The sequence below is a fragment of the Antennarius striatus genome, chromosome 24 (genome assembly GCF_040054535.1).
Source record: "Antennarius striatus isolate MH-2024 chromosome 24, ASM4005453v1, whole genome shotgun sequence".
In the NCBI taxonomy this organism is placed as follows: domain Eukaryota; kingdom Metazoa; phylum Chordata; class Actinopteri; order Lophiiformes; family Antennariidae; genus Antennarius; species Antennarius striatus.
In genome coordinates this window covers 8,584,825-8,609,396 of record NC_090799.1, presented here as the reverse complement: position 1 = coordinate 8,609,396, position 24,572 = coordinate 8,584,825, and the positions used below count along the sequence as shown (strand labels likewise).

The 24,572-nt window shown below is 43.2% G+C and overlaps 1 protein-coding gene across 1 annotated transcript; it reads left to right on the top strand.

Moving 5' to 3' along the window:
- Positions 1-2,586: 2,586 nt before the first annotated feature.
- LOC137591110 (uncharacterized) lies at positions 2,587-8,312 on the top strand. Its single transcript, XM_068308877.1, has 2 exons — positions 2,587-2,780; positions 7,514-8,312. Exons 1-2 carry the CDS (start codon positions 2,587-2,589, stop codon positions 8,310-8,312), a joined length of 993 nt encoding a protein of 330 aa, XP_068164978.1.
- The last annotated feature ends 16,260 nt before the right edge of the window (positions 8,313-24,572 follow it).

The window sequence follows — 24,572 nt, the reverse complement described above, 5'->3', positions numbered from 1 at the left end:
GAACTCTCTACCAAACAAGTTGGACGAACTGATGGTGCTGTGCAGGACTGAACAGCACTACCAGGAGACCAGCTTGTTTGTGTTCTCTGAGACGTGGCTAACTGCCAGACGTTAACATCGGACTAACCGGCTTCTCCTCCGTACAAGCGGACTGGGACACAAACACCGCCGGTAAGAAAAAGGAGGTGGATTAATCATCTATACCAACGATAGATGGTACCATCCGGGACATGTGACGGTGAAATCAACACTGTGTAACCGCAATCTGGAGCTTACAGCTGTTAGCATCAGACCCTACTACCTGGCGCGTGAATTCTCACATGTCATTGTCCTCGCTGTCCAAATCACTCCATGGGCGGACCCAGAGACTGCACGAGAGACCATCTGTGGGACCACCTCTGCTCTTCGGACCCGGCACCCGGAGGCGCTCGTCATTATCACTGGTGACTTTAATCACGTCACCTTGGACTCATCTCTCCCCACAATGGTCCAGTGTGTAGACTGTCCCACAAGGAAGAACAGAACCATTGATCTGTTCTACACTAATGCCAACGAGGCATACACTGCCACCCCCCTCCCTCCACTAGGTAAATCAGATCACAACCTAGTGTACCTACAACCAACCTACATCCCGCTGGTGAAACGGCTGCCAGCAACAACACGGCAGGTCTGGAGGTGGTCCCCGGAAGCAGAGGAAACGCTGAGGGACTGCTTCCAGACCACCAACTGGGATGTCATCGTGGGCTCACATGGGGAGGACATTGAGGGGGCAGCTCAGTGTTTTACAGATTACATGAACTTCCGTGTGGACACCATGGCCCCTGTCAGGACAGTCAGGTGTTACTCCAACAACAAACCCTGGGTAACAAAGGAAGTCAAGGCTGTCCTGAACAGAAAGAAGCGGGCATTCAGGAGCAAGAACGAGGAGGAGATGAAGAAGGCCCAGCAGGAAGTGAGACTCTGCCTGAGGGAGGCCAAGGAGACATACGGGAGGAAGCTGGAGAAGCAGCTGGGGCGCAACCAGGTGCGGAAGGTCTGGAATGGGATGAGAACCATCACCGGACACAAGAAAGGGCGCAGCACTGTGGAGGGGGATACTGAACGAGCGAATGAACTAAACAGCTTTTTCAATCGGTTCAGCTCTCCCACCACTCCCGGCTCCTCATCCCAGGACTCTCCCGGCCCTTCAGGCTGCTCCACTGATGCTCCCTCCTCCTGTGCTTCCTCTCCTTCCTCCCCTGCAACTTCTCCTTCCACCCCTGCCCCTGCCACTTCTCCCGAGCCCACTCCAAGAGCTGCAAAGCTCAACGGCCCACCTCAACCACTGGACTTCCAACCTCGCCACGACTTCCTGCTCCCACCACGACCGAGACCGTCATCACTGCAGACCTGGTGACGACAACACTGCAGAGGCTCCGTCCCTATAAGGCGGCTGGACCGGATAAGATCTCCCCAAGACTCCTCCGAGCCTGTGCTTCGGAACTAGGGGACCCCCTGCAACGATTGTTCAACCTCAGTCTGCGTCTGGGGAGGGTCCCGTCACTGTGGAAGACCTCCTGCATCGTCCCTGTACCCAAGAAAAGACGCCCTACTGAGCTCAACGACCACCGACCGGTCGCTCTTACCTCCCACATAATGAAGACCCTGGTCCTGGAGCTCATGCATCCACAGGTGCATTGTGCAATCGACCCTCTCCAGTTCGCCTATCAGGCCAAGGTTGGGGTTGACGACGCTGTCTTGTACCTCCTCCACCATGTGCTCTCCTACCTGGACACCAGGGTCTGTGCCGTCAGGGAGCTCTTCTTTGACTTTTCGAACACCTTCAACACCATCCAGCCCTGGCTCCTACAGGACAAACTGACCTCCATGGCTGTGGACCCCTACCTCGTGAGCTGGATCACGGACTACCTAACGGACAGACCCCAGTACGTCCGTATGGGGGACTGTTTTTCTTCTATGGTGACCAGCAGCACGGGGGCGCCACAGGGGACCGTGCTTTCCCCCATTGTCTTCACCCTCTACACATCGGACTTCAAGCACAACTCGGATACATGCCACATACAGAAGTACTCCGATGAAACTGCGATTGTGGCATGTATCCGGGAGGGTGATGAGGGGGCGTACAGGGCATTGGTGGCTGACTTCGTGGAGTGGTGCCAACAGAACCAACTCTAGCTCAACATCTCCAAGACCAAGGAGATGGTGCTGGATTTCCGGCGGGCACCTCCCTCTCCATAACCAGTGATCATCGAGGGCAGTGAGGTGGAGGTGGTAGAAAACTGTAAGTACCTGGGATTGCAGCTAGACAGCAGACTGGACTGGTCACTCAACTCAGACTGTGTGTACAAGAAGGGGCAGAGCAAGATGTACTTCCTGAGGAGGCTGGCCTCCTTCAACATCTGTCCTAAGCTCCTCCTCATGTTCTATCAGTCCGTAGTCTCCAGTGTGCTGTCATACGCCATTGTGTGTTGGGGCGGTGGGGCCAGGAAAAGAGATATGGACCGTCTTAACAGACTCATCCGCAGAGCGGGCTCAGTGGTCGGGCTGAGCCTGGACTCTGTGGAGACAGTTCTGGGGAGCAGGACCATGTCTAAATTCAGGGCCATCGTGAACAACACCGGCCACCCCCTGCACACCACCTTCTCCCAGCAGAGAAGCACCTTCAGCGACAGACTGCTGTCACACAGCACCTCCACGGAGAGGCTGAGTTCCTCCTTCGTGCCCTGTGCCATCAGGGGGTACAATGACTCTCTCAGGAGGAGTGGGGAGGAGGTGGCGAGGTCAGCACGCGGTTAAATGGATTTGGATTTAATTTAGTTTAATTTTATACTGTTTATATTTTAATTTTATACTGTTTATATATATATTATTTTTTAGTATATGTACTGTTAATGCTACATGTGTCTGTTAGTGTAGTGTATGTCTTGTGGTATGTTCTGTTTTGTTTGTTTTTGTTTTTTCCTGGTGTTTGGCTGAGCAGTGGATATGTGCAATTTCCTCCGGGATTATTAAAGTGTCTGTCTGTCTGTCTGTCTGTCTGTCTGTCTGTCTGTCTGTCTGTCTGTCTGTCTGTCTGTCTGTCTGTCTGTCTGTCTGTCTGTCTGTCTGTCTGTCTGTCTGTCTGTCTGTCTGTCTGTCTGTCTGTCTGTCTGTCTGTCTGTCTGTCTGTCTGTCTGTCTGTCTGTCTGTCTGTCTGTCTGTCTGTCTGTCTGTCTGTCTGTCTGTCTGTCTGTCTGTCTGTCTGTCTGTCTGTCTGTCTGTCTGTCTGTCTGTCTGTCTGTCTGTCTGTCTGTCTGTCTGTCTGTCTGTCTGTCTGTCTGTCTGTCTGTCTGTTTTCTGTCTGTTTTCCTATATAAGTTTTCCTATATTTTATTTTGATAAGAAACATATAACTCCTCTGAGGTAAGCTTTGAGGGTGTGCCTTAGTAAGATGTGTCAGGAGTTTTATTTATTTTGAGAAAATTATCAATGGAGAACCGGATGTTGAATTGAGAGTAGGGACGTTGAATGTTACTGCAAAGTAGTGGTAGGCGAGGGTGTAGCCAAACAGCATAGGATGGTGGTGTGTAGGGACACTGACAGGACTGAGGAGAGTAGACAGGAGTACAGGGAGATGCAGCGTAAGGTGAAGGTAGAGGTAGCAAAGGCCAAACAAGGGGCTTATGATGACTTGTATGCTAGGTTAGACAGTAAGGAGGGAGAGACTGATCTATACAGGTTGGCAAGACAGAGAGACAGAGATGGGAAGGACATGCAGCAGGTTAGGGTGATTAAGGATAGGGACGGAAGTCTATTGACAGGGGCCAGTAGTGTGATGGGAAGATGAAAAGAGTACTGTAGCGACTTCCAAACCAATAAGTCGCCGAGAGGCTGACGCCAGGGCCTTCCTTTGTCAGACGCGCTTCCAGGCAAAAATCACCACGATACAAAAAAAAAGTTTAATCCTTTATTAACGAAAAAAGAATACTCAAAAGGTAATCAAAAAGTCGTAGCGATAAAAACATTGTGTGATGTGTTGCGTTTTGCGTGTTGTGTTCGGCATTTTGCGGTCAACAAAAAATACGGCAACCCCGCTCACCCTCTCTCTCCCTTCCACACAGGTGAGAAGGTGCCTCATTAACCTATATTAATGTTCACGCCCACATCTTTTTGACCTACTTATTCCCTCAATGAGATCACAAAAAACAACATAACACATATCTTGTCTTCTGTCTTCTTTCTTCCTGTATCAGAAGTCAGTGAAAGCAACAATCAGGCTCAGTCAAAAGAATTTTTTAGCCATCAGTCTGTGGTAAGTCAGTCAAAATCAAAGTCAAACTGGGAGTCAAAGTGTTCCAATATTCAGCAGCTGCTCCTCATCCAGCTTCAGCCTCCTGTAGTAGACAGATCTTTGTTATTGAATGATCGAGACAACTGCTCTTTGTTTTAATCCGCACCTGACGCATAAAATGTTTGTCTGGAAAGGTTTGAAGGACTTTTCCCATAACTCAGGAATTTTGAGGTGCCCTGTTGTCTATAATGAGCACTTTATCTCCTGGGACATTATTGCGCTTCACTCTGGTCCATCTCTGATGCTCCTATAGTTGTGGTAAGTATTCTTTAACCCACCTTTTCCAGAATAAATCCGACATGTATTGGACCTGCTTCCATCGCCTGAGAGCATACACATCAGCCTCCTGGCAGTCTCCTGGTGGTAAAGATGGTAAGGTTTTTAACAACAACAGGTGGTTGGGTGTCAATGCTTCCAGGTCGTTTGGATGTGTAGATGCTTTGGTAATCGGTCGGCTATTGATTATGGATTCCACTTCAAAGAACTGTGTGAAGTCCCTCTTCATCCATATTTTGCACATCAAAGTAGAATTTAGGACTTTTCTCACAGAACGGATTAGCCGCTCCCAAGATCCTCCGTGATGTGAACCAGCAGGGGGGTTAAAGGTCCATTTAATTCCTTCCTGAAGAAGTGCATTATTGATCTGTGACTGGTTCCACTGTTTAATGGATGATCTTAACTCACGCTCTGAGGTATGGAAGTGTCTAGGAGAGGTGAAAGTAGAGTTTCTGACTGAGTTGTTCAACAGGATCTTAGATAGTGAGAAGATGCCTGAGGAATGGAGGAGAAGTGTGCTGGTGCCCATTTTTAAGAACAAGGGAGACGTGCAGAGTTGTGGCAACTACAGAGTAATAAATCTGATGAGCCATACAATGAAGTTATGGGAAAGAGTAGTTTAAGCTAGACTAAGGGCAGAAGTGAACATTTGTGAGCAGCAGTATGGTTTCATGCCAAAAAAGAGTACTACAGATGCAGTATTTGCTTTGAGGATGTTGATGGAGAAGTACAGAGAAGGCCAGAGGGAGCTGCATTGTGTTTTTGTAGATCTAGAGAAAGCTGATGACAGGGTGCCCAGAGAGGAACTGTGATATTGTATGAGGGAGTCTGGAGTGGCAGAGAAGTATGTTAGAGCGGTGCAGGACATGTATGAGGACTGTAAGACAGTGGTGAGGTGTACTGTAGGTGTGACAGAGGAGTTCAAGGTGGAGGTGGGACTGCATCAGGGATCAGCTCTGAGCCCCGTCTTGTTCACTATGGTGATGGACAGGCTGACAAATGAGGTTAGACAGGAATCTCCATGGACTATGATGTTTGCAGATGACATTGTGATCTGTAGTTAGAGCAGGGAACAGGTGGAGGAGAAGCTAGAGAGGTGGAGGTTTGTCCTGGAAAGGAGAGGAATGAAGGTTAGCCGCAGTAAGACAGAGTACATGTGTGTGAATGAGAGGGACCCAAGTGGAAGAGTGAGGTTACAGGGAGAAGAGATCAAGGAGGTGGAGGATTTTAAGTACTTAGGGTCCAGAACAATAGAGAGTGTGGAAAAGAGGTGAAGAAGTGTGTCCAGGCAGGATAGAACGGGTGGAGGAAAGTGTCAGGTGTGATGTGTGATAGAAGAGTTTCAGCTACAATGAACTGCCAGGCAGGAGGCCTAGAGGAAGACCAAAGAGGAGGTTTATGGATGTAGTGAAAGAGGACATGAAGGTAGTTGGTGTGAGAGAAGAGGATGCAGAAGACGGTTAGATGGAGGCAACTGATTCGCTGTGGCGACCCTTGAAGGGAAAAGCAGAAAGGAAAAGAAGAAGAGAAAAGAAGAGATTACAGTAACAGAATCATGTTTGATTTATTTTTCAGGTCTGGCTCTCGTTCCAGTTTCTTGTCCAGTTTTAATTTCTGGGGTGAAGTCAAGTGTTTTGAACATTGACCAGACATCTGTTTTTTTTTCAATGTCTGATTTTGTAGAAAATAATAGAACTCTTTTACAATAACTTCTTTACAGTAACTTGTTTACAGTAACTGGTTTACAGTACACCACAGGAGTGGACTCTGATGAATATACACTTTGGGCCATTATCAGTTAAATCCCTGACCCTAAAATTAAACCTAAACTTAATCTATAACCTCTAAACCTAACCCTAAACCCCGAACTCCTAACACTAAAGCTAACCCTAACCTCTAAGCCTAACTCTAACCCTAACCTCCTCCATGTCCCACGTCTCATCATATGTTAAGAGGGTATTTTGACCATATCATCATTTTCATGCATATTTTCCAACTCCGTGCTGTGTAATCCTGAATGCTTAGTGGATTTATGTTTATCAGCTGATGTGTGTTTGTGTAACTAGAAAGGGCATGACCCCAGGAGATCAACAATTTATATCAAGGTGTGAAGAATTATTAAGCAGATTCTTTTCGTCCATCAAAATGGGCAAAAAAATAGATTGAACTGATTCTGAAAAGACAAAAATAGTAAAAAGTCTTCCAGAGGGATGCATCACTCTGATTGGGCGTGATCACAGAACCATCCAAAGTTTTGTCAACAGGATCACAAGAAACGTGTGGAAAAGAAAGGGCAAATGAAAAGCCAAAGATTTGAGAAGAATCAATAATAATATTGCAATCATTGCTAAAAAGATTCCAATTCAAAGCGTCAGTCTTTGGTGTCCAGACAAGAAGTATAAAGACTGAAAAATAATAATTTAACTAGGAAATGACAACTGAAAAAACATGTATTTATTAAAAGTGCAAATTGTGCATAATTTTTACCTTTTTGTAGCATTTTCTCTGTCAAGTTTTAATAAACATTTGTCTTTCATCATTATCATTTTGTCTTACCTGACTGGAATTCAGGTTTGGGTCGATGGTCATTTGTCTCCCTCTAGTGGTGAAGATAGTTACTACATTTAGATGTTAGAGGGTTAGGTTACTCAAGTCATGTAAATCAAGAAGAACAAAGAATTATTTGCTAACTATGTTGCTAACTATGGCTACGCTTCCCTCTGTCCACTCTCCTCCCTCTCCTTCTCTCTGCTGCTCAGTCTGTCGGATGTATAGTTTTCCCCCCGCTTCCTTCAGCGAAAGGGGCATCTGCACGAAGTGTAGTGCCTTTTCTCGGATGGAAGCAAGATTTAGTCAATTGGAGGCACTGGTTCGCTCCTTAACTGAAAATATAGCTGTGCCACCTAGTCAGATAGCTTTAGCCGGAGCGGACCCACCTGCTCATGCTAGCCACTCCCTAGCTCAGGTTAGCCACTCCCCAGCTCAGGTTAGCCACTCCCCAGCTCAGGTTAGCCACTCCCCAGCTCAGGTTAGCCACTCCCCAGCTCAGGTTAGCCACTCCCCAGCTCAGGTTAGCCGTCCTCCAGCAGTCCCCAAGCAGGAGCAGTGGGTGACTGTTCGTAGGAAACATAGTGGCAGGCGAAAGCCTTGGGTTCACCACCAATCCCCGCAACCACTCGATATCTCGAACAGCTTTTCCCCGCTCAGCGACACACCCGCTGAGGAACCTACTCTGGTGATTGGCAGCTCTGTGGTGCGTCACGTTAAACTAAAGACACCAGCAACCATAGTCAAGTGTATCCCGGGTGCCAGAGCGGGCGACATCGAGTCATTTTTGAAACTGCTGGCTAAAGATAAACGTACATATAGTAAGATAGTAATTCATGTGGGCGGTAATGACGCCCGGTTATGCCAATCGGAGGTCACAAAAATTAATATTCAGTCGGTGTGCAGCTACGCAAAAACAATGTCGGACTCCGTAGTGTTCTCTGGCCCCCTTCCCAATCTGACCAGTGATGACATGTCTTCACTCAACCGCTGGCTGTCTAGGTGGTGTCCTGCTCATGACATTCAGTTTGTTGATAATTGGCGGACTTTTTGGGGAAAACCCGGTCTCACTAGGAGAGACGGCATACATCCCACTAGGAATGGCGCTGCTCTCCTGTCAAAAAATCTGACCACGTTTATTTCTGCCCCAAAACCATGACCTAGAGTTGGGACCGGGATGCAGAGTCGCAGTCTTAAACAAGTCTCTGCACTCCTAGAGTGGTCTGTAATGTTACCCACTACACTTTCACCTACTGTATTGTCACCCACTGTACACTCCATTGAGACTGTGTCTGTCCCCCAACCATTTAAAGTTAATTCATGCAAATTCAAGTCATTTCAAGTCCAGAGGAAAGCAACTGGACACCCAAATTTAATAAAAATCAAAACCAGGACTTCAACAGCTCCGGAGTACAAAACAATAAAATGTGGTCTCCTAAATATTAGATCTCTGTCTTCAAAAGCTGTTTTAATCAATGACATTATATCAGATTATCAAATAGATTTATTCTGTTTAACAGTAACCTGGCTAAGTGAGGATGAGTATTTTTCCCTAAATTAAGCTACTCCTCCTAGTCACCTAAATTATCAGATCCCCTCGAGTGTCAGGCAGAGGTGGCGGAGTTGCATCAATTTTTAATTCCTCGCTAGAATTGAGCCCTAAACCAAAAATTATCTTCAATTCATTTGAAAGTCTTAGTCTGAGCCTATCAAATCCAATCCAGAAACTACTTCGGCCCCTATTATTTGTCATCATCTATCGTCCTCCTGGTCCATACATTGACTTTCTATCCAAATTTGCCGATTTCTTAACTAGTTTAATTCTTAAAACTGATAAGGTCATAATTGTTGGTGATTTCAGTATTCACGTGGACGACAGTAATGATAGCCTCAGTAGGGCATTTATGTCATTACTAGACTCCATAGGCTTTAGTCAGTGTGTACAGGAACCTACCCACCAGTTCGAGCATACTCTGGATTTAGTCTTGATTTATGGGATTGAAATTGAGGAGTTGGTCATCTTTCCCCGTAATCCTATCCTTTCTGACCACTGCCTGATAACTTTCGACATTCGGCTATTGTGTAATTCTCTTCCTGCAAAAAACGTTTGTACTAAACTTATCAGATCATACTATTTCTAAATTCAGGGAAGAAATCCCAAGTATGTTTAATGTAATCCCACTACTGAACTACACAGTGGGTCATTTTCTGAACTCAGTTAATGTTATCCCATCTCAAATTGATGAGTTTGTTGATGTAACTTCAGACTCTCTGCGAAAAACCTTAGATTTAATTGCTCCACTAAAATATAAGACTATTAAACAGGGGATGCGAGCTCCCTGGTTTAATTCTCATACCCACCAATTAAAGCAAGAATCCAGACAATTTGAGAGGAAATGGTGTTCTACTAAATTAGAAGAATACCGCACTGCGTGGCATGATTGTTTACATAAAAACAGGAAGGCACTTCGTTCCGCTAGAGCAGGCTATTATTCATCATTAATGGAGGACAATAGAAACAATCACAGATTTTTATCAGTACTGTATCCACACTGACAAAGAACCACAGTGCATTTGTGCCTAGTATTCCATCAAGTCTCCACAGCAATGATTTTATGAATTTCTTCAATAATAAGATCCTGCTCATCAGAGACAAAATTAATGGTGTCCTATCCTCAAACTCTGGTCCTTCTTTAGGTCCCTTAGATCCAGAAAACACACAGCTGACTCCTGAACCCTTTGGTTCTATGGATGTCTTTTCTCCAATACAGATTAGTCAGCTGATTAAAATAATCTCCTCAGCTAAACAATCCTCCTGTCTGTTACATCCAATTCCAACTAAACTCATCAAAGAAGCCCTGCCTTTACTTGGCAACCACTTCCTTAATATCTACTGGATATGTACCACGGTCCTCTAAAGTAGCTGTAATTAAGCCACTTCTCAAAAAACCTAACCTGGACCGTACTATTCTAAATAATTATCGATCCATCTCAAATCTCCCGTTTTTATCTAAGATCTTGGAGAAAATAGTCGCTAATCAGTTATGTGATTTCCTTAAATCCAACAGTTTATTCAAGAATTTCCAGTCAGGTTTCAGGGAACATCATAGTACGGAAACAGCACTTGTCAAGGTTAGCAACGACCTTCGCCCGCTTCAGACAGAGGACTTGTTTCTATACTGGTTCTCTTGGACCTTAGTGCGGCGTTTGACACAATTGACCACAATATTCTTCTGGCACGACTGGACCAAAAAATTGGTATTAAGGGATCAGCACTGATGTGGTTTAAGTCCTATTTAACTGACCGTTCCCAGTTTGTTCATGTTAATAACAACTCCTCTCAGTCGACTACAGTTAGTTATGGAGTTCCCCAAGGCTCGGTTCTTGGTCCAATACTGTTTATCTTGTACATGCTTCCTCTGGGTAATTTGATAAGGAAACAATCCATCAACTTCCATTGTTATGCCAATGATACGCAATTATATCTCTCGATTAAACCTGACAAAGTCAGCCAGTTGTGCAAATTACAGGTGTGTATCAAAGGGATTAAAGATTGGATGACGAATAACTTTTTACATCTCAATTCTGATAAAACTGAGGTTGTTGTGCTCGGCCAAAAAACTGTTATGGATGTAGTGCCAAGTGATGTAATAACCTTGGATGGCATCACGTTTGAGGCCAAAACCACTGCGAGGAACCTAGGTGTCATCTTCGATCAGAGTCTCTCGTTTGACACACACATTAAGCAGGTTTCTAGAACAGCCTTTTTCCATCTCCGAAACATTGCTAAAATCAGGCATATTTTAAAACGGAGTGATGCAGAGAAATTAATCCACGCTTTCATCACTTCCAGACTAGATCACTGTAACGCACTTTTTTCAGGCTGCCCCAAAAAGTCGCTGAAGACTCTTCAACTAATTCAGAATGCTGCCGCCCGTGTTCTGACCAGGACCAGTGCCAGAGACCATATTTCTCCTGTGTTGCTTCTCTGCACTGGCTTCCCGTGAAAGCTAGGATAGATTTTAAAATACTCCTCCTCACTTACAAAGCCCTTTGTGGCCAGGCACCGACCTATCTGACGGAACTTTTAGTTCCTTATAATCCATCTAGAGCATTACGCTCACAACATACTGGCCTACTGGTGGTTCCTACAATTTATAAAAGTAGGACGGGGGCTAGAGCCTCTTGCTATCAAGCCCCTCTATTGTGGAACCACCTCCCTACCTCAGTTCGGGGGGCAGACACCCTCTCACTATTTAAGACTAGACTCAAAACTTTTCTTTTTCATAAATTTTACAATTAATGGCAACTTAGGTTACTACGTTTATTTTCATATAGACCTACACTGCTTGGAGACTCAACATCCAGACTCACTGAGTTCCTCTCTCCTCCCCCTTCTCTCCAACCATCTCTGTTACTCCTCCTCTTCTCCGATCTCACTCTCCAAGTCTCCAATAACATCCTACTAACTAAACTTCTTCCCTGGAGTCTCTGTGCTCTATGTCCTCACAGGTTTTTCTCAGGTTCACCCCTCATCCACCCATCTGCTATGGACCTGCTCTTCCCATCCCACCAGTACCACCCCTAACCTAATTATCGGCTGGGGTCCGGCTTCCTTTTTCCTCCGCGCCACCATACTGTTCCACCCCTCATCCACCCATCCGCTGTGGACCATCTGCTGTGGACCTGCACCTCCCATCCACCAGTATCACCCCTCACCTAACCATCGACTGGTGTCCTGCTGCCTCTCTTCCTTGGTGTCATCTTACTTTTCCACCCCTCATCTGCCCAGCCGTCGTGGACCTTCCTCTGTGGACCTGCACCTCCAAGCCCACCAGTATCACCCCCATCTCTCCATGTGCTGTGGACCTTCTCCTCCAAGCCCACCAGTACCACCCCTCAACTATCCATCTGCTGGGGTCCTGCTTCCTTTCTTCCTCCGTGCCGCCATACAGTCATCCACACAGCTGTAATTGTGCCTTGACTTTAGCAACCTTAACCATATTGATACTGTCTCTATCTGGCCTATCTGTCACTCTCTCTCTGTCTCTCTCTCTCTGATGCTGTTCTTATCTTCCTTTGATTTCTTTTCCACCCAATCGGTCGAGGCGGATGGCCACCCAAAAGAGTCTGGGTCCTGCCCGGAGTTTCTTCCTCATCGAGGGAGTTTTTCCCCGCCACTGTCGCTTATGCTTGCTCTGGAGGGTTCAGTTGGGTTTCTCTGTCTGTTAAAGCGCTTTGAAATGTCTGCTGCCATGATTAAGCACTATATAAATCAAACTTGTTTGATTGAAACTTGATAATAATTTTCTTTAATTTTCTTTAAAACTTTCAATCAGACCAGATTTTATTTTAAATTTCTGAATGTGAGAATCTGTCATGTTATCCATGCATTAATATTAACAAGATGTGAGATTTCTGCAGATGATGTAGCCTCATCTGTATCCTTTCTCATTTTCTCAGTCACCAGATGTTGACTACTAACAGCAAAATACAATATTGTGTGAATATAGACCAGAGATGCTCACAAGTCATTTCAGTCCAAGTCTAGTAGAAGTTTTTCATGTTTGGGTCTGTGTCAGCTCCCAAGTCTTTGGAGGACAAGCCCAAGTCAAGCATTAAGTTTGTAGAGAAGTCAAGTCTCAAGTCTTTAGAGGACAAATCCATGCCATTCTTTGAAGTTCAAGTCAGGTCTCAAGTTTCTAGAGACTTCCAGGTCAAGTCTCAAATTTGTAGAGAAAAAGTACAGGTCAGGCCTCACGTTTGTAGAGAAGTCCGGGTCAAGTCTCAAGTCTTTGGAGGACGATTCCAGCTCAAATCTCTATGCTTGAGTCCTAGTCACAAGTCTTTGCGGTAGAATCTTCTTGCTAACCATCAATAGCACCAGTGCTAACACTTCTCTTAATTTGCCTGTACGGCTTGTTTGCAGGTGCCTGATGAAGTTGTGATAGATAACGCATCCTTTATGGAGATAGTGCTGATGTTAGCATTTAGTTGTAGCTTTGTTTAGGCCTGGATGATGATGGTTATGATTCTGCAGCCTCATCTCTTCCAGCGGATGCCAAATGTGTAACAATGAAAACACTCGGCTCATTATCTAAACAGCTTTTGGCTTAACTTAACTTTCTTCAGCTGTCTGAGTTCATTTTCTTGGACTGACTCTGCTGACACGAACGTCCATGGTCTCAAATCACATCCAGTCACTAACTACAATAACTGAAGTAATATACTTTAAAAAACCATTATGATACTTTTTTTAGCATCCTTGCTCTCAAGTAAACCTTACTTGGACTCTTCCTGTTCATGAAAGCCATATTTTTTTTGAATGTGTTGATCTGAAATGTTTGTGATAAACTTCTCCCTTTGTTTCTTGATGAAACATTACTATACGGTGAATAAAACCATCTTGGATTGGCTGGAAATATTCACAAAGCTGAAAGCAGGATTGTCTGATTTCAACATACAGTATGTGTGACTGATGAGACATGGAGGAGTTATAAGTACTGACCAGAGGGGGGCGCAGTTTATTCACGTACACGCACAGGATTAAACGGCTCTGTGTCTCAGTTAAACTACACAAGAACTGAGGCAAAAAAAAGTGTTGCAGGTTGAATGTAAATCACATGATGACGTCAGGTACACAGTTTGGCCACCAGATGGCGTCATAACTCCATCAGCTGGAGGCGTGTGAGTTTAATCACAAGGTTTATTTTAGTACAGTGGTACCTCTACTTACGAAATTAATTGGTTCCGGAAGAAATTAGTAGAAAATTAGGTAAGTAGAGACGCGTTTTCCATGCAAATGCCCTAATCCGTTCCAAGCCCCCAAAAAGTCAGACATAAATTGTTTTATAAAGCATAAAAATGCATCAAAACATGTAACAAATACATGTTATGATTAGATTATTACACAATAAATGAGAGTTGTGCATACTGTAAAAAACAAAGAATAAAGAATAATAATGACGGTCATTTACCTTTTAACAGCTGTCCTCATTGTTTTTCGCCCTCTTTGGTTTATGCCCTCTTGCCCCACCATGAACAACAGAGTGAATTCCAGTCCTCCTTCTGAACTTCTCCAACCACCCACGCGATGCCTTAAACTCCTTAAACTTCCTTTTGAATTGTGATTGTAGATGCATTGCGGCCATATTCTTTGGCGAGATCAACCAAACGCATCCCTTTTTCAGGCTTTTCTATGATCTCTTGCTTTGTTTGTATGGACAAAGAAAACTTTTTTGTTCTTCTTTTCTTTTCCTCCTTTCTACGTCACTTTCTTGGGGTCCATAGTGAATACTCTAAAAGTTAATACAGTATATTTGCGCAAAATTATCAGAACACATCATGGGTCGAGGGCTGAATGAGGAGGACGCTGCATAGACACCTATCTAGCTACACACAGAGGTCCCTCTTAGCCAATGGGATGCCAGGAAGATACTAGGTAATAGCCAATGGCAGAGCAGCTATAAGAATGTTGCGTCAGGAACCTGAGGGAGCTGCGAGTATCAGCCCATACTGTATTTTTACCTTTTGTCGAAGTCGAAATTTCTTTCGTAACTAGAGGTAATATTTTCCTGCTGAGAAATTTCGTAAGTAGAACATTTCTTAAGTAGAGACATTCGTAAGTAGAAGTACCACTGTATTTAGCAAAGTTGTGTTCATCTAAACTGATCTTCTGTACTGGACGTGACTTCATCCTTGGGGGGCGGGGGGTGGGGGGTTCTGGATTTATCAGGTTTGAAATAGATCAAACATTCAATCAATCTCTTCTTCACGCATATTTTTCCTAAATAAATATATATTCATGATCTATCCCTTCCCCAACCCCCCAGTCGAAGAACCTCTGTATTAGACAGCACGGAACCCCCTTTGCAGGATTGCGGCTTGTGGTTGGGGGGACAACGTATGCACATTTTTACAAAGCCATGCAAATATTCCAGCTTCATTTGAATAGAAACAAAATGCCAGCGTTCCTCCTGCGGGTGGAGCAAGCTTCTGGGGTCAAAGGTCACAGTGAGGACCTCCAGATCACTGCAGGCTCTCCTCGACCTTCAGCGTTTGAAGTTGTTGTATTTTCTCTTTGTTTTCCGCCTTCCTTTGCCATCTTCTCTCTTTTTCTTCCATCTGGTGAAACAAAAGACAGGAAACGAGCGACGGAGGAGGAAGAATCCACCGCCGGAGGAGATGTAAAGGTCAGGTCGGCTGAAATATCACAGCTGGACTGGGGGCGTGTCTTCCTCTGATGCTACGAGGGAGTTGGTCACAAGTCAGGGGGGTCAATATTGAGGAGAAGTAGGTGAAAAGACCCACCAGGGAAGAAGATGGATTCTTCTGACTGAGGGTAAATCCTCTCCTGCTGCTGCCTCTGAAGGAAATATAAAGAAAAGTTGTGCAGGTGTTGGAGGAGCTCTTTCAGAGTTAATGAGGTTTTATTCTAGCGTCTATAACGCCACAGTTCTCTGTGACATTTAAAGAAATCATTAAGCGCTGATGGGTGACAACGAGGGAGAGAAACTGCCCCCCCCCCTTTTGTCTGAATGTCCTGGGTGGCAAAATCATAGTTTGGTGCACATTTTTGCTCAAAGTGCCGTCAGATAGCGTGACATTCAAGGAACCCTGTTGCGTCAGATGTGCTATAATTCACAAAGAACCCCAAATATCCTCCCCAGGTAAAGGTTTTATATCCTGTTAATATCTGGAATCACCATGGCAACGTCCATGTGCCCCGTCAGGAAGAAGAGTCGCACACAATCCCTAAGAATGTCACCAGAGTTGTGGCAGATTTATAATCAGATTAAAATATATTTTATGAGTGGTTTGTGTTTAATGATTCGTTCAAGCAGTGGGAAGCTCTTCATCAAGAGTCTTCTCCATCCCTGGGCGACATGGTGGTACAGTGGGTAACGCTGTCGCCTCACAGCCAGAGGGTCACAGGTTCAAATCCAACTGAGGACCTTCCTGTGGGCAGTTTGCATGTTCTCCCCGTGTCTGTGTGGGTTCTCTCAGGGTTCCTCCCACCAAAAAAATGCACCATAGATGAATAAGAGCCTCTAAATTCACCAAAGGTATGAATGAAGGTGGGATCTGCTGTCCATCATTGTAAAAATAAAAAAAAGTTCTCAATTCATTTACCTGGTTAAATAAAAATTTCGCTCATGTTGTTATTTTGGGTCGAATTCCATTTTTTCCTCCACAGCGAAGATGAAGAGTCTTGATGAAGAGCTTCCTCAGGCTGTGAACCTCATAAATACAAGTTCCAAATCAAATCACAGCAGCTGAAGGTTTAACTCAGAGAGATGAGAGGAGGAACTCAGAGATCTGAGGTTATGGGATCAAATCCCACACTCTTAGTTGAGATTTTCTGCAGAGTGTTGTGAATAATAAATATAACATCCAATAATTTTTACCAGAGCTCCTGAATAGCCTGTTGATCATCTTTGATCAACGAGTGTTTGTTTAAGGTTGCAGGATTAAATCCCAGCAGTGAACATTTCCTTGGAAGTTCTTTGGTCACAAAAATGTTAAATACTCAAACACACACTTTCTGTGTGTGTCCGTCAGATAGCTCAGTCTGTTAAGGTGCTGGAGCAAGTGTGCAGACATTGTAGGTTAAATATAAGTTGTGTGTGTGTATGTGTGTGTGTCTGTGCCGGCGATTAAAATGATTTTGATATCACAACCGGAAGCTATTGACAATCTAACATCGTCTAACTTTAATTCAATGTCTATGTAGTTACCCACTATGTCCACAAGAGGGCATCACGATTACAGATCCTTCAAGAACGTAAATAACATGATTGACAGGCACTCGTAAGTAGAAATAACTGAAATAACTTTGTTGTGTGGTTTCCACTGAATAGTTTAACAGATATAAAGCTAGGAAATTCACCGTTACTAGTTTGTCTTCAGGCTTTTGGTTATTTTTTACGTAAAGTATATCAGTACTTTTAATTCAATTACGTATAGCTGATTGTTGCTGTTGTAGTTACTCAGTATGGCCACAGGAGGGGAGGAAATGTATTTACTGAGCAGGGAGTGGTCTGAGTACATTCACCCGAGGTCAGGGCTCGAATATGAATTCTGCATGCATGTCTTATTTTGCTTGTATTTTCTTTCTTTTAAAGTTTTTATGTCTTTTTGTCTTTATCTGTGTTGTTTTTGGTTTTTGAGTTCACCTCACTAATCACATTCTTTAATTGTAATATTTCCAGTCACACTGGCATCGTGTTACATATGAGATCAAATGAAAATGAAGCATTTGTAGTTCCTTTAACCACAAGAGAGAATCAATCGTACCTGCAATTAAGAGCCATCTGAATATTTGATCAGGAATTTAATTTAACAGTTCTTATTATCTTAAATGGTATTTAAACATAAAACCTTTCGAAATGCTAACCATCAGTGGCCTATCTTTCTCTTCTCGTTAAAGTTTTTTGGGTTCGGAGACGAACTCCAATGTAAGACAGCAAAGCTATAATGTGTAATACGGCCATTGACCACAGGAGGGCACTATAGCACAACATTGATAAAGGTGGATGTAATCACTGAAATACTGAATGTTGATTTTCGGTAGTCGCTCAAAATAAAAGCATCAAAATAACAAATTATATTTGATTGAATTTCATGAGAACATAATGTCTTTACATCACTTTGAATGAATGATACTAAGGATCACAGAGAAGCTTTGCAGACAGGAGGATTTGCAGGAATTGCAGGTGGTGAAGTTTGGTGGCGCTAAAACTACTTTTGCCAACTGTCGGGGACATCATTGCAGTCTTTACTGCTACTGTTAACCTTAGAGAAGCTACAGTCATCTAAATTACCAATTTAGAAGTTTGCATTGTTTAAAAAAAATTATTCGCTTTTAGATTAGTTCCATAGATTAAAATTATTTTGATAGTCCCAACCGGAAGCTGTTGACAATCTAACATCGTCTAACTTTATCTCATTGTTTTAGTAGTAACCCATTATGTCCACAAGAGGGCATCACGATCACAGATCCTTCAAGAACGTAGAATAACATTATTGACACGTCTTCCGAAATAACTTTATTGTGTAGTTTTCCACGCAACAGTTTAACATGTATGAAACATGCATGTCTTATTTTGCTTGTATTTTCCTTCTTTTAGAGGTTTTTGTGTCTTTGTCTTTTTGTGTTTTTTGGTTTTTGAGTTCACCTCAGGAGTCACATCCTTTAATTGTTGGTTTAACTTATCCAACAATCAAGAATGTCAAACTTTGAAATGATAATTCTCCATTTACATCGAACCAAAAGCGTCCCATGCGCTCCAACTTTGAAGGAAATATTCTAATTTGGTTTGATTATCTTTAAAAAAGTTTGCCTTCTATCAAGTAAAAAATCATGGTGATATGTAAAGTAACATTAAAATAATTTTCTGAAGTTTTATTTAGAATATTTCATCCAGACGCATTGGCATCGTGTTCCATCTGCAACAAATGGAAAAAAATGCAGCATTTGTAGTTCCTCACTTTGGCCACAACAGGATATCAAACGCTTTACCATCAAGAGCCTTCTGAATTGTTTAACATGTCTTATTATTTGACATGTATACAATCTTAAAAGTGCTTGAAATGCTAACTAGCAGCCCCCTCTCCCTTTTCATTAGAGATTCCCTAAGAATTTCCTAAAGGTAAAGTAGATGATTGTTCGTCTGGGTTCTGACACGAAGACTGAGAAAAACTAAAATGTGTAATACATGCCAATGACCGCAGGAGGGCAGTGTCACCAATATGTGTTCATGTCCGGTGGTGGCTCAAAATAAAAGTATCAAACAAACAGGAAATACACAGTATTTGATGCAGAAAATGAGAAAAGTACGATCAAAAACTGGTGGCGAGTTTTTATTGTTTTCACAACATTTTTGAACGATTGTTGCCATCCAAATAAAGACGTGTAGGGAGTTTTAAGTGTGGAGATTCATAAAGTTTCAAAATCTGCTAGATTCTTATATAAAAGTGTTAAATTTGTCGGTTAAATCCACTGTTCAAAACCAAGAGGAAGGTTCAAACATTTTCAGATAAAGCAAACGTTAGTACAGTCAAATAGTGCAGGTAGTAAAAAGAAGGTCTTGGGTTTTAGAGGATGTTGGAAACATGAATTGTTCTTGAAGTTTTCCTTCCTGTGTGGGTTCCCTCCGGGTTCCTCCCACCAAAAACATGCACCATACCTGAGTTAGATCCACCACAGGTGTGAATTTGCCTGGAACTGGGTCTACTGTCCATCATTGTAAGAGAGAATTGATTCTCAATTCATTTACCTGGTAAAATTTACATTTTGCGCATGTTTCCTCCACCTGTTTTAGCTTTGGGTCGAATTCCATTTTATTCTCCACAGGAAGATATTAACAGAATGTTAATATAACTCATTCCAGCTAATAATTCAGGATTACCTCTCGAGTATAAGTAAAGCCATTTAGGAACTGTAGTACCTGAATTCAACCACATGATCGAGATAAAGGACCACTTGTCAATGATATAAGCAGGCCAGTAGATAGACAAAATACAATAACTATAATATAATAGTTAATGTGCATATAATGAGGGTGTGTGTTGGTGTCTAAAATTACTACATGGGATTTGATTCACAACATCTGATATTTGAGTGCTTCCCTCTCATCACTCTGAGCTACACCTTCAGCTCATATGTGTCTCTTTTTTGGAACTCATATTTGTTGGGTTCATAGCCCTAAGGAGGAACCTTGATCTTTCTGATCTCCACCTCTTGTAAAAACCAGGCCAGTCAAGAAGTGAGAAGGGATTCAAATCCAGTCAGAATCTCCTGCAGCTCCAACTGCAGCCTGAAAGAAAGCAGTCTGAGGAAGCTCTTCATCAAGATTCTTCTTCATCCTTGTGCAGCATGGTGGTGCAGTGGGTAACACTGTCGCCTCATAGACAAAAGGTCTCAGGTTCAAATCCAACTGAGGAACTTCCTTTGGGTAGTTTGCATGTTCTGTCTGTGTGGGTTCTCTCTGGGATCTTCTCACCATAAATGAATTAGACCTTCTAAATACACCGAAGGTATGTATTGTAGCTAAACTCAGGGGAACTGTATTTTGTTTGATGGAACCATCTCATCCATTACGGTTGCTCCAGTTAGAGAGAGGCACCACACAGGGACCAGTTTAGATTTTTGGATTCAATTAAACGTTCAACAGCATTACAGAATTTGACTACATTTCACAACTCGGTTCAGACGGGGAAACAGCCTCTGTATACGTCTATCGTTGCGATCGCTACTGTCGCTAACTAGTGATAACGGGCTAGACCTCGCCGCTACGACCCCAGGGCGCACCTGGGCTCCCCTTAAAGGTCTTCTTCTTTTTTTCGGCTTTTCCCTTCAGGGGTTGCCACAGCGAATCAATTGCCTCCATCTGACCCTGTCTTTTGCATCCTCTCCTCTCACACCAACTACCTTCATGTCCTCTTTCACGATATCCATGAACCTCCTCTTTGGTCTTCCTCTAGGCCTCCTGCCTTCTACCAATATATTCACCATCTCTCCTCTGGACATGTCCAAACCATCTCAGTCTCAGTCAGTCACTCTGACTTCATCTCTAAAACCTCTAACTTGTGCTGTCCCTCTGATGTACTCATGCCTGATCCTATCCATCCTGGTCACTCCCAAAGAGAACCTCAGCATCTTCATCTCTGCTACCTCCAGCTCTGTCTCCTGTCTTTTCCTCAGTGACACTGTCTCTGGACCACTTGGGTCCCTCTCATTCACACACATGTACTCTGTCTTACTGCGGCTAACCTTCATTCCTCTCCTTTCCAGGACAAACCTCCACCTCTCTAGCTTCTCCTCCACCTGTTCCCTGCTCTCACTGCAGATCACAATGTCATCTGCAAACATCATAGTCCATGGAGATTCCTGTCTAACCTCATCTGTCAGCTTGTCCATCACCAAACAAATACTCTCCTACCTGTCTCCTTGATCACATTAGCTGTAGTTGTCCAGTCATCTGGAAGCACCTCCTGACCACCCAGAGCCTGTCTTAACTCCTTCCTTGAAGTCAGGCGACACTATTCCCTTTTCAGCTTCCACCCTTTCGTCCTCTGCTCTGTCTTTGTCCTCTTCATCTTCCTCACCACCAGAGTCATCCTACACACCACCATGCTGTTTGGCTACACTCTCGCCTACCACTACTTTGCAGTAACATCATCAGACCGTCCAGTTGTGTTTCTGCTGCAGACTCAAAAGTTTATTAATTCTCCTCCAATGAAGATGAGCTGAATCCCTACTGTGATCTCATTCTGTACGGATGATTTTGAAAAGTTTCTCCACTAGATTAAAGACTCAACGGAGGTCAAGATGGCGTCGGCACCGTAATGGACATCCTGCTGGTCTTGATTCCTGGTGTCCAACACTCGCAACAGGATGTTTCCTACTCCGGAAAGTTACATCATAAAAAAGTTCAACTATTATTGTTCTACTAAAATGTAGAAATCACTGTTCAGGTAGTAATCTAGAAGGAGTGTGCGCGAGCATACATGACATCATCGTCACGTTGTGTTGCAGCAAAAGCTCGGCTAGCATCAGTTGGCTATTGCAAGAGCTCTTCATGTTAGCAGTGTAGCGTTAGCTCCATAGAACAAGGTAGCTATTTATTCTTTTCATATGATTGGTACGAAGTCTGATATTATTGTTTTATTGTGGAATTTCTACAGGTTCCTGCTAGTGTACATTAGAACAATACAAATTTCTAGTTGAATATGCACAAATTTTAAAAAATCAACTGTTTACTGAAGCAACGTCTGACAAATGTTTTCTTGATCCCTTTTTTGAAGCTCCTTGTGGTGGGAGGAGCCTCCTGAGCAGAGGTGGGAGGAGCCTCTGGGGGTGGCTGCAGGGTCCTCGAACTCAGAGTTGTTGTCGTTCACATAGAATTGATTCAGAAAAATATTAAAGTCAGCTGATTGGACGCCCGTCTCTCAGAGACAGATTATCAACCGGTTCCGTCTGCATAGTCAGACAGTAAAGAGCGCTTACATTGCCCAGATCATCCAGAGACCTGAGACACGTGGTCCACTTGTCCTGCACCGTGGAATGATGGGAAAATATGTCTGTGAGAACATTTAAAACATTTCCCGTGACCTGCTACGGCGGATACAGCGGCGGTACATGAAACAGAATCATCTGGATTCAGATAAACAACGTTTCCCCCACCATGAACTTCCATTTGGCTGACCCAGCATCCTGTATCTCCATGAAGTACGACCCCCCCATCACACGTCCACATGTCGATGACCTTGTTGATGGGCAGGCCGAGGGACACTTCTGGGGCCCCGAGGTGGAGGACGAGAACCTGATGGAGTCCAACGCCAAAAACTAATCAATAATTGAATTCATATCAATACTCAGCTGTTCTGCTATTGGCCTGATCTCACTCAGCATCTCAGGAGTGTTTGCTGGTTAACCCTCAATTTGTTGATTCTTGTTCATGCTAACACTGACATGCTAACAAAAAAGACTGACGGAACTCAAACCCAGGCTAACATGGAGATGTAATCCAACACAACGATGTGAGGGGCTCAGCAGGAGAACCACACCACAGTGGGTTTCACTATCATGTGTAAACATCACAAAAAAAGTTCTTCAAATCCCTGAATTCAACCCCAAATCAACCCCAAATTTCTTCTAAAACTGCTCCACGTTAAATCTTCCACCGTGTTTTTCCTGTTATTTCCTGGTTTCCGGCCAGTTGAGCTCTTCATGATGTTTCTCGTGTCATACTTGAAGCAGTTGTTAGCTGTTCTCAGATCAGCTCAGGAATGAAAGGCCTCAAACTTCACTTATAGACAGATAGATAGATAGATAGATAGATAGATAGATAGATAGATAGATAGATAGATAGATAGATAGATAGATAGATAGATAGATAGATAGATAGATAGATAGATAGATAGATAGATAGATAGATAGATAGATAGATAGATAGATAGATAGATAGATACTTTATTAATCCCGGAGGAAATTGTATTGTATATACTCTATATAATAATCACTAACAGGACATATGTTTTCCCTCCTTCCAGTCTTTACATTCAGTGAACCCAACACCCCCTGTCTTTAGCTTCATAAACATTCACAAGTGAAATAGGTATCAATCAAAACAGTGTCAGAAACCAAATATCAAACTTCACCTTTAAGGTAATCAATAAACTTCACAGATCTTTAATATACAGAAGCCTTCCTGACAGGTTTGGAGCAGGTGGTTCATGTGGTTCAGAAACACAGACTGTCCACAAGTCCAACATATAGACAACATATGGCTATAACTGATAAACTATTTTTAACATTTAATATATCACAGAGGTCTTCTTCTTCTTTTCCTTTCGGCTTTTCCCTTCAGGGGTCGCCACAGCGAATCAATTGCCTCCATCTAACCCTGTCTTCTGCATCCTTTTCTCTCACACCAACTAACTTCCACAGAGGTACTTTATCATAATACCTCTAACTCCACGTATGTAGATACGGTACATAAATATAAATTTCTTCATAAAATTAAATATATTTTTAAACAGGACATTGGCTTATTTATTTACGCTTATTCTGCAGGAGGAACTGGTGGAGGCTGCTGATTGGACAGAACCTCATAATTAAAGGGCACCAGTAGCATCTCCTGGTCCTTTATTCTTATTTCTTATGTTACACTCGTCCAATGATGACAACGTTCTTGCAGGTGCCAGTGATTTTATTGGCATCCTCCCCCCTTAACAAAAGAAAAAAAAATTTTTTTTCACACTTATTGCTGCATAAATTTGTTTTTTTCTTGAACAACTGCCATGTTATGTATTACTCAGTGCTGTGAAAGAACCTATTAATGCGTACTATATTAAAGTAAACACATTTAACTCTGTATTTTGTTAAAACACTGCTCATGGATACAAAATATCTATTACTGTACACAATCACCCCTTTTTCCAGACTTATACCACTCATCTTACTGTCACTAGACAAAACGATTGGTCAGCATTCTACTTTAGTCTATTGTCACAATCTCAGTGTCATCATTTTCCAAGAACCATACCCTTTTGTTACCCCCCCCCTTTTTTTTGTGACACTACAGTATGCATTAAAGATTAATCAAAACCGTCAACAATTTTGTACTCCAGTGTTTTTTTTTAGTGTTTCGCAGGCAGAGAAGAGGACCTTAGACAAACTGCTGGACATCATGGACAATGTCAGCCACCCTCTGCACAACGTTACCAACAACCAGACAAGCCTGACCAGCCAGAGGCTGCGCCTCCCAACATGCAGGACCAACAGACTTAAGAAGTCCTTCATCCCCCGAGCCATTAAACTGTTCAACTCCTCTCTGGGGGAGATGAAGAAGAGAGTCCACACGAGAGCTGAGGGATGACACACATAATACACCAAAAACAATGCAAACACTAT

Excerpts from the sequence above, each read along its gene's own strand:
- LOC137591110 (XM_068308877.1), top strand. The coding sequence starts at position 2,587 with ATGTCTAAATTCAGGGCCATCGTGAACAACACCGGCCACCCCCTGCAC. Across the intron at positions 2,781-7,513 it reads AGTGGGGAGGAGGTGGCGAG|TCAGATAGCTTTAGCCGGAG; the intron begins GTCAGCACGCGG and ends TGTGCCACCTAG.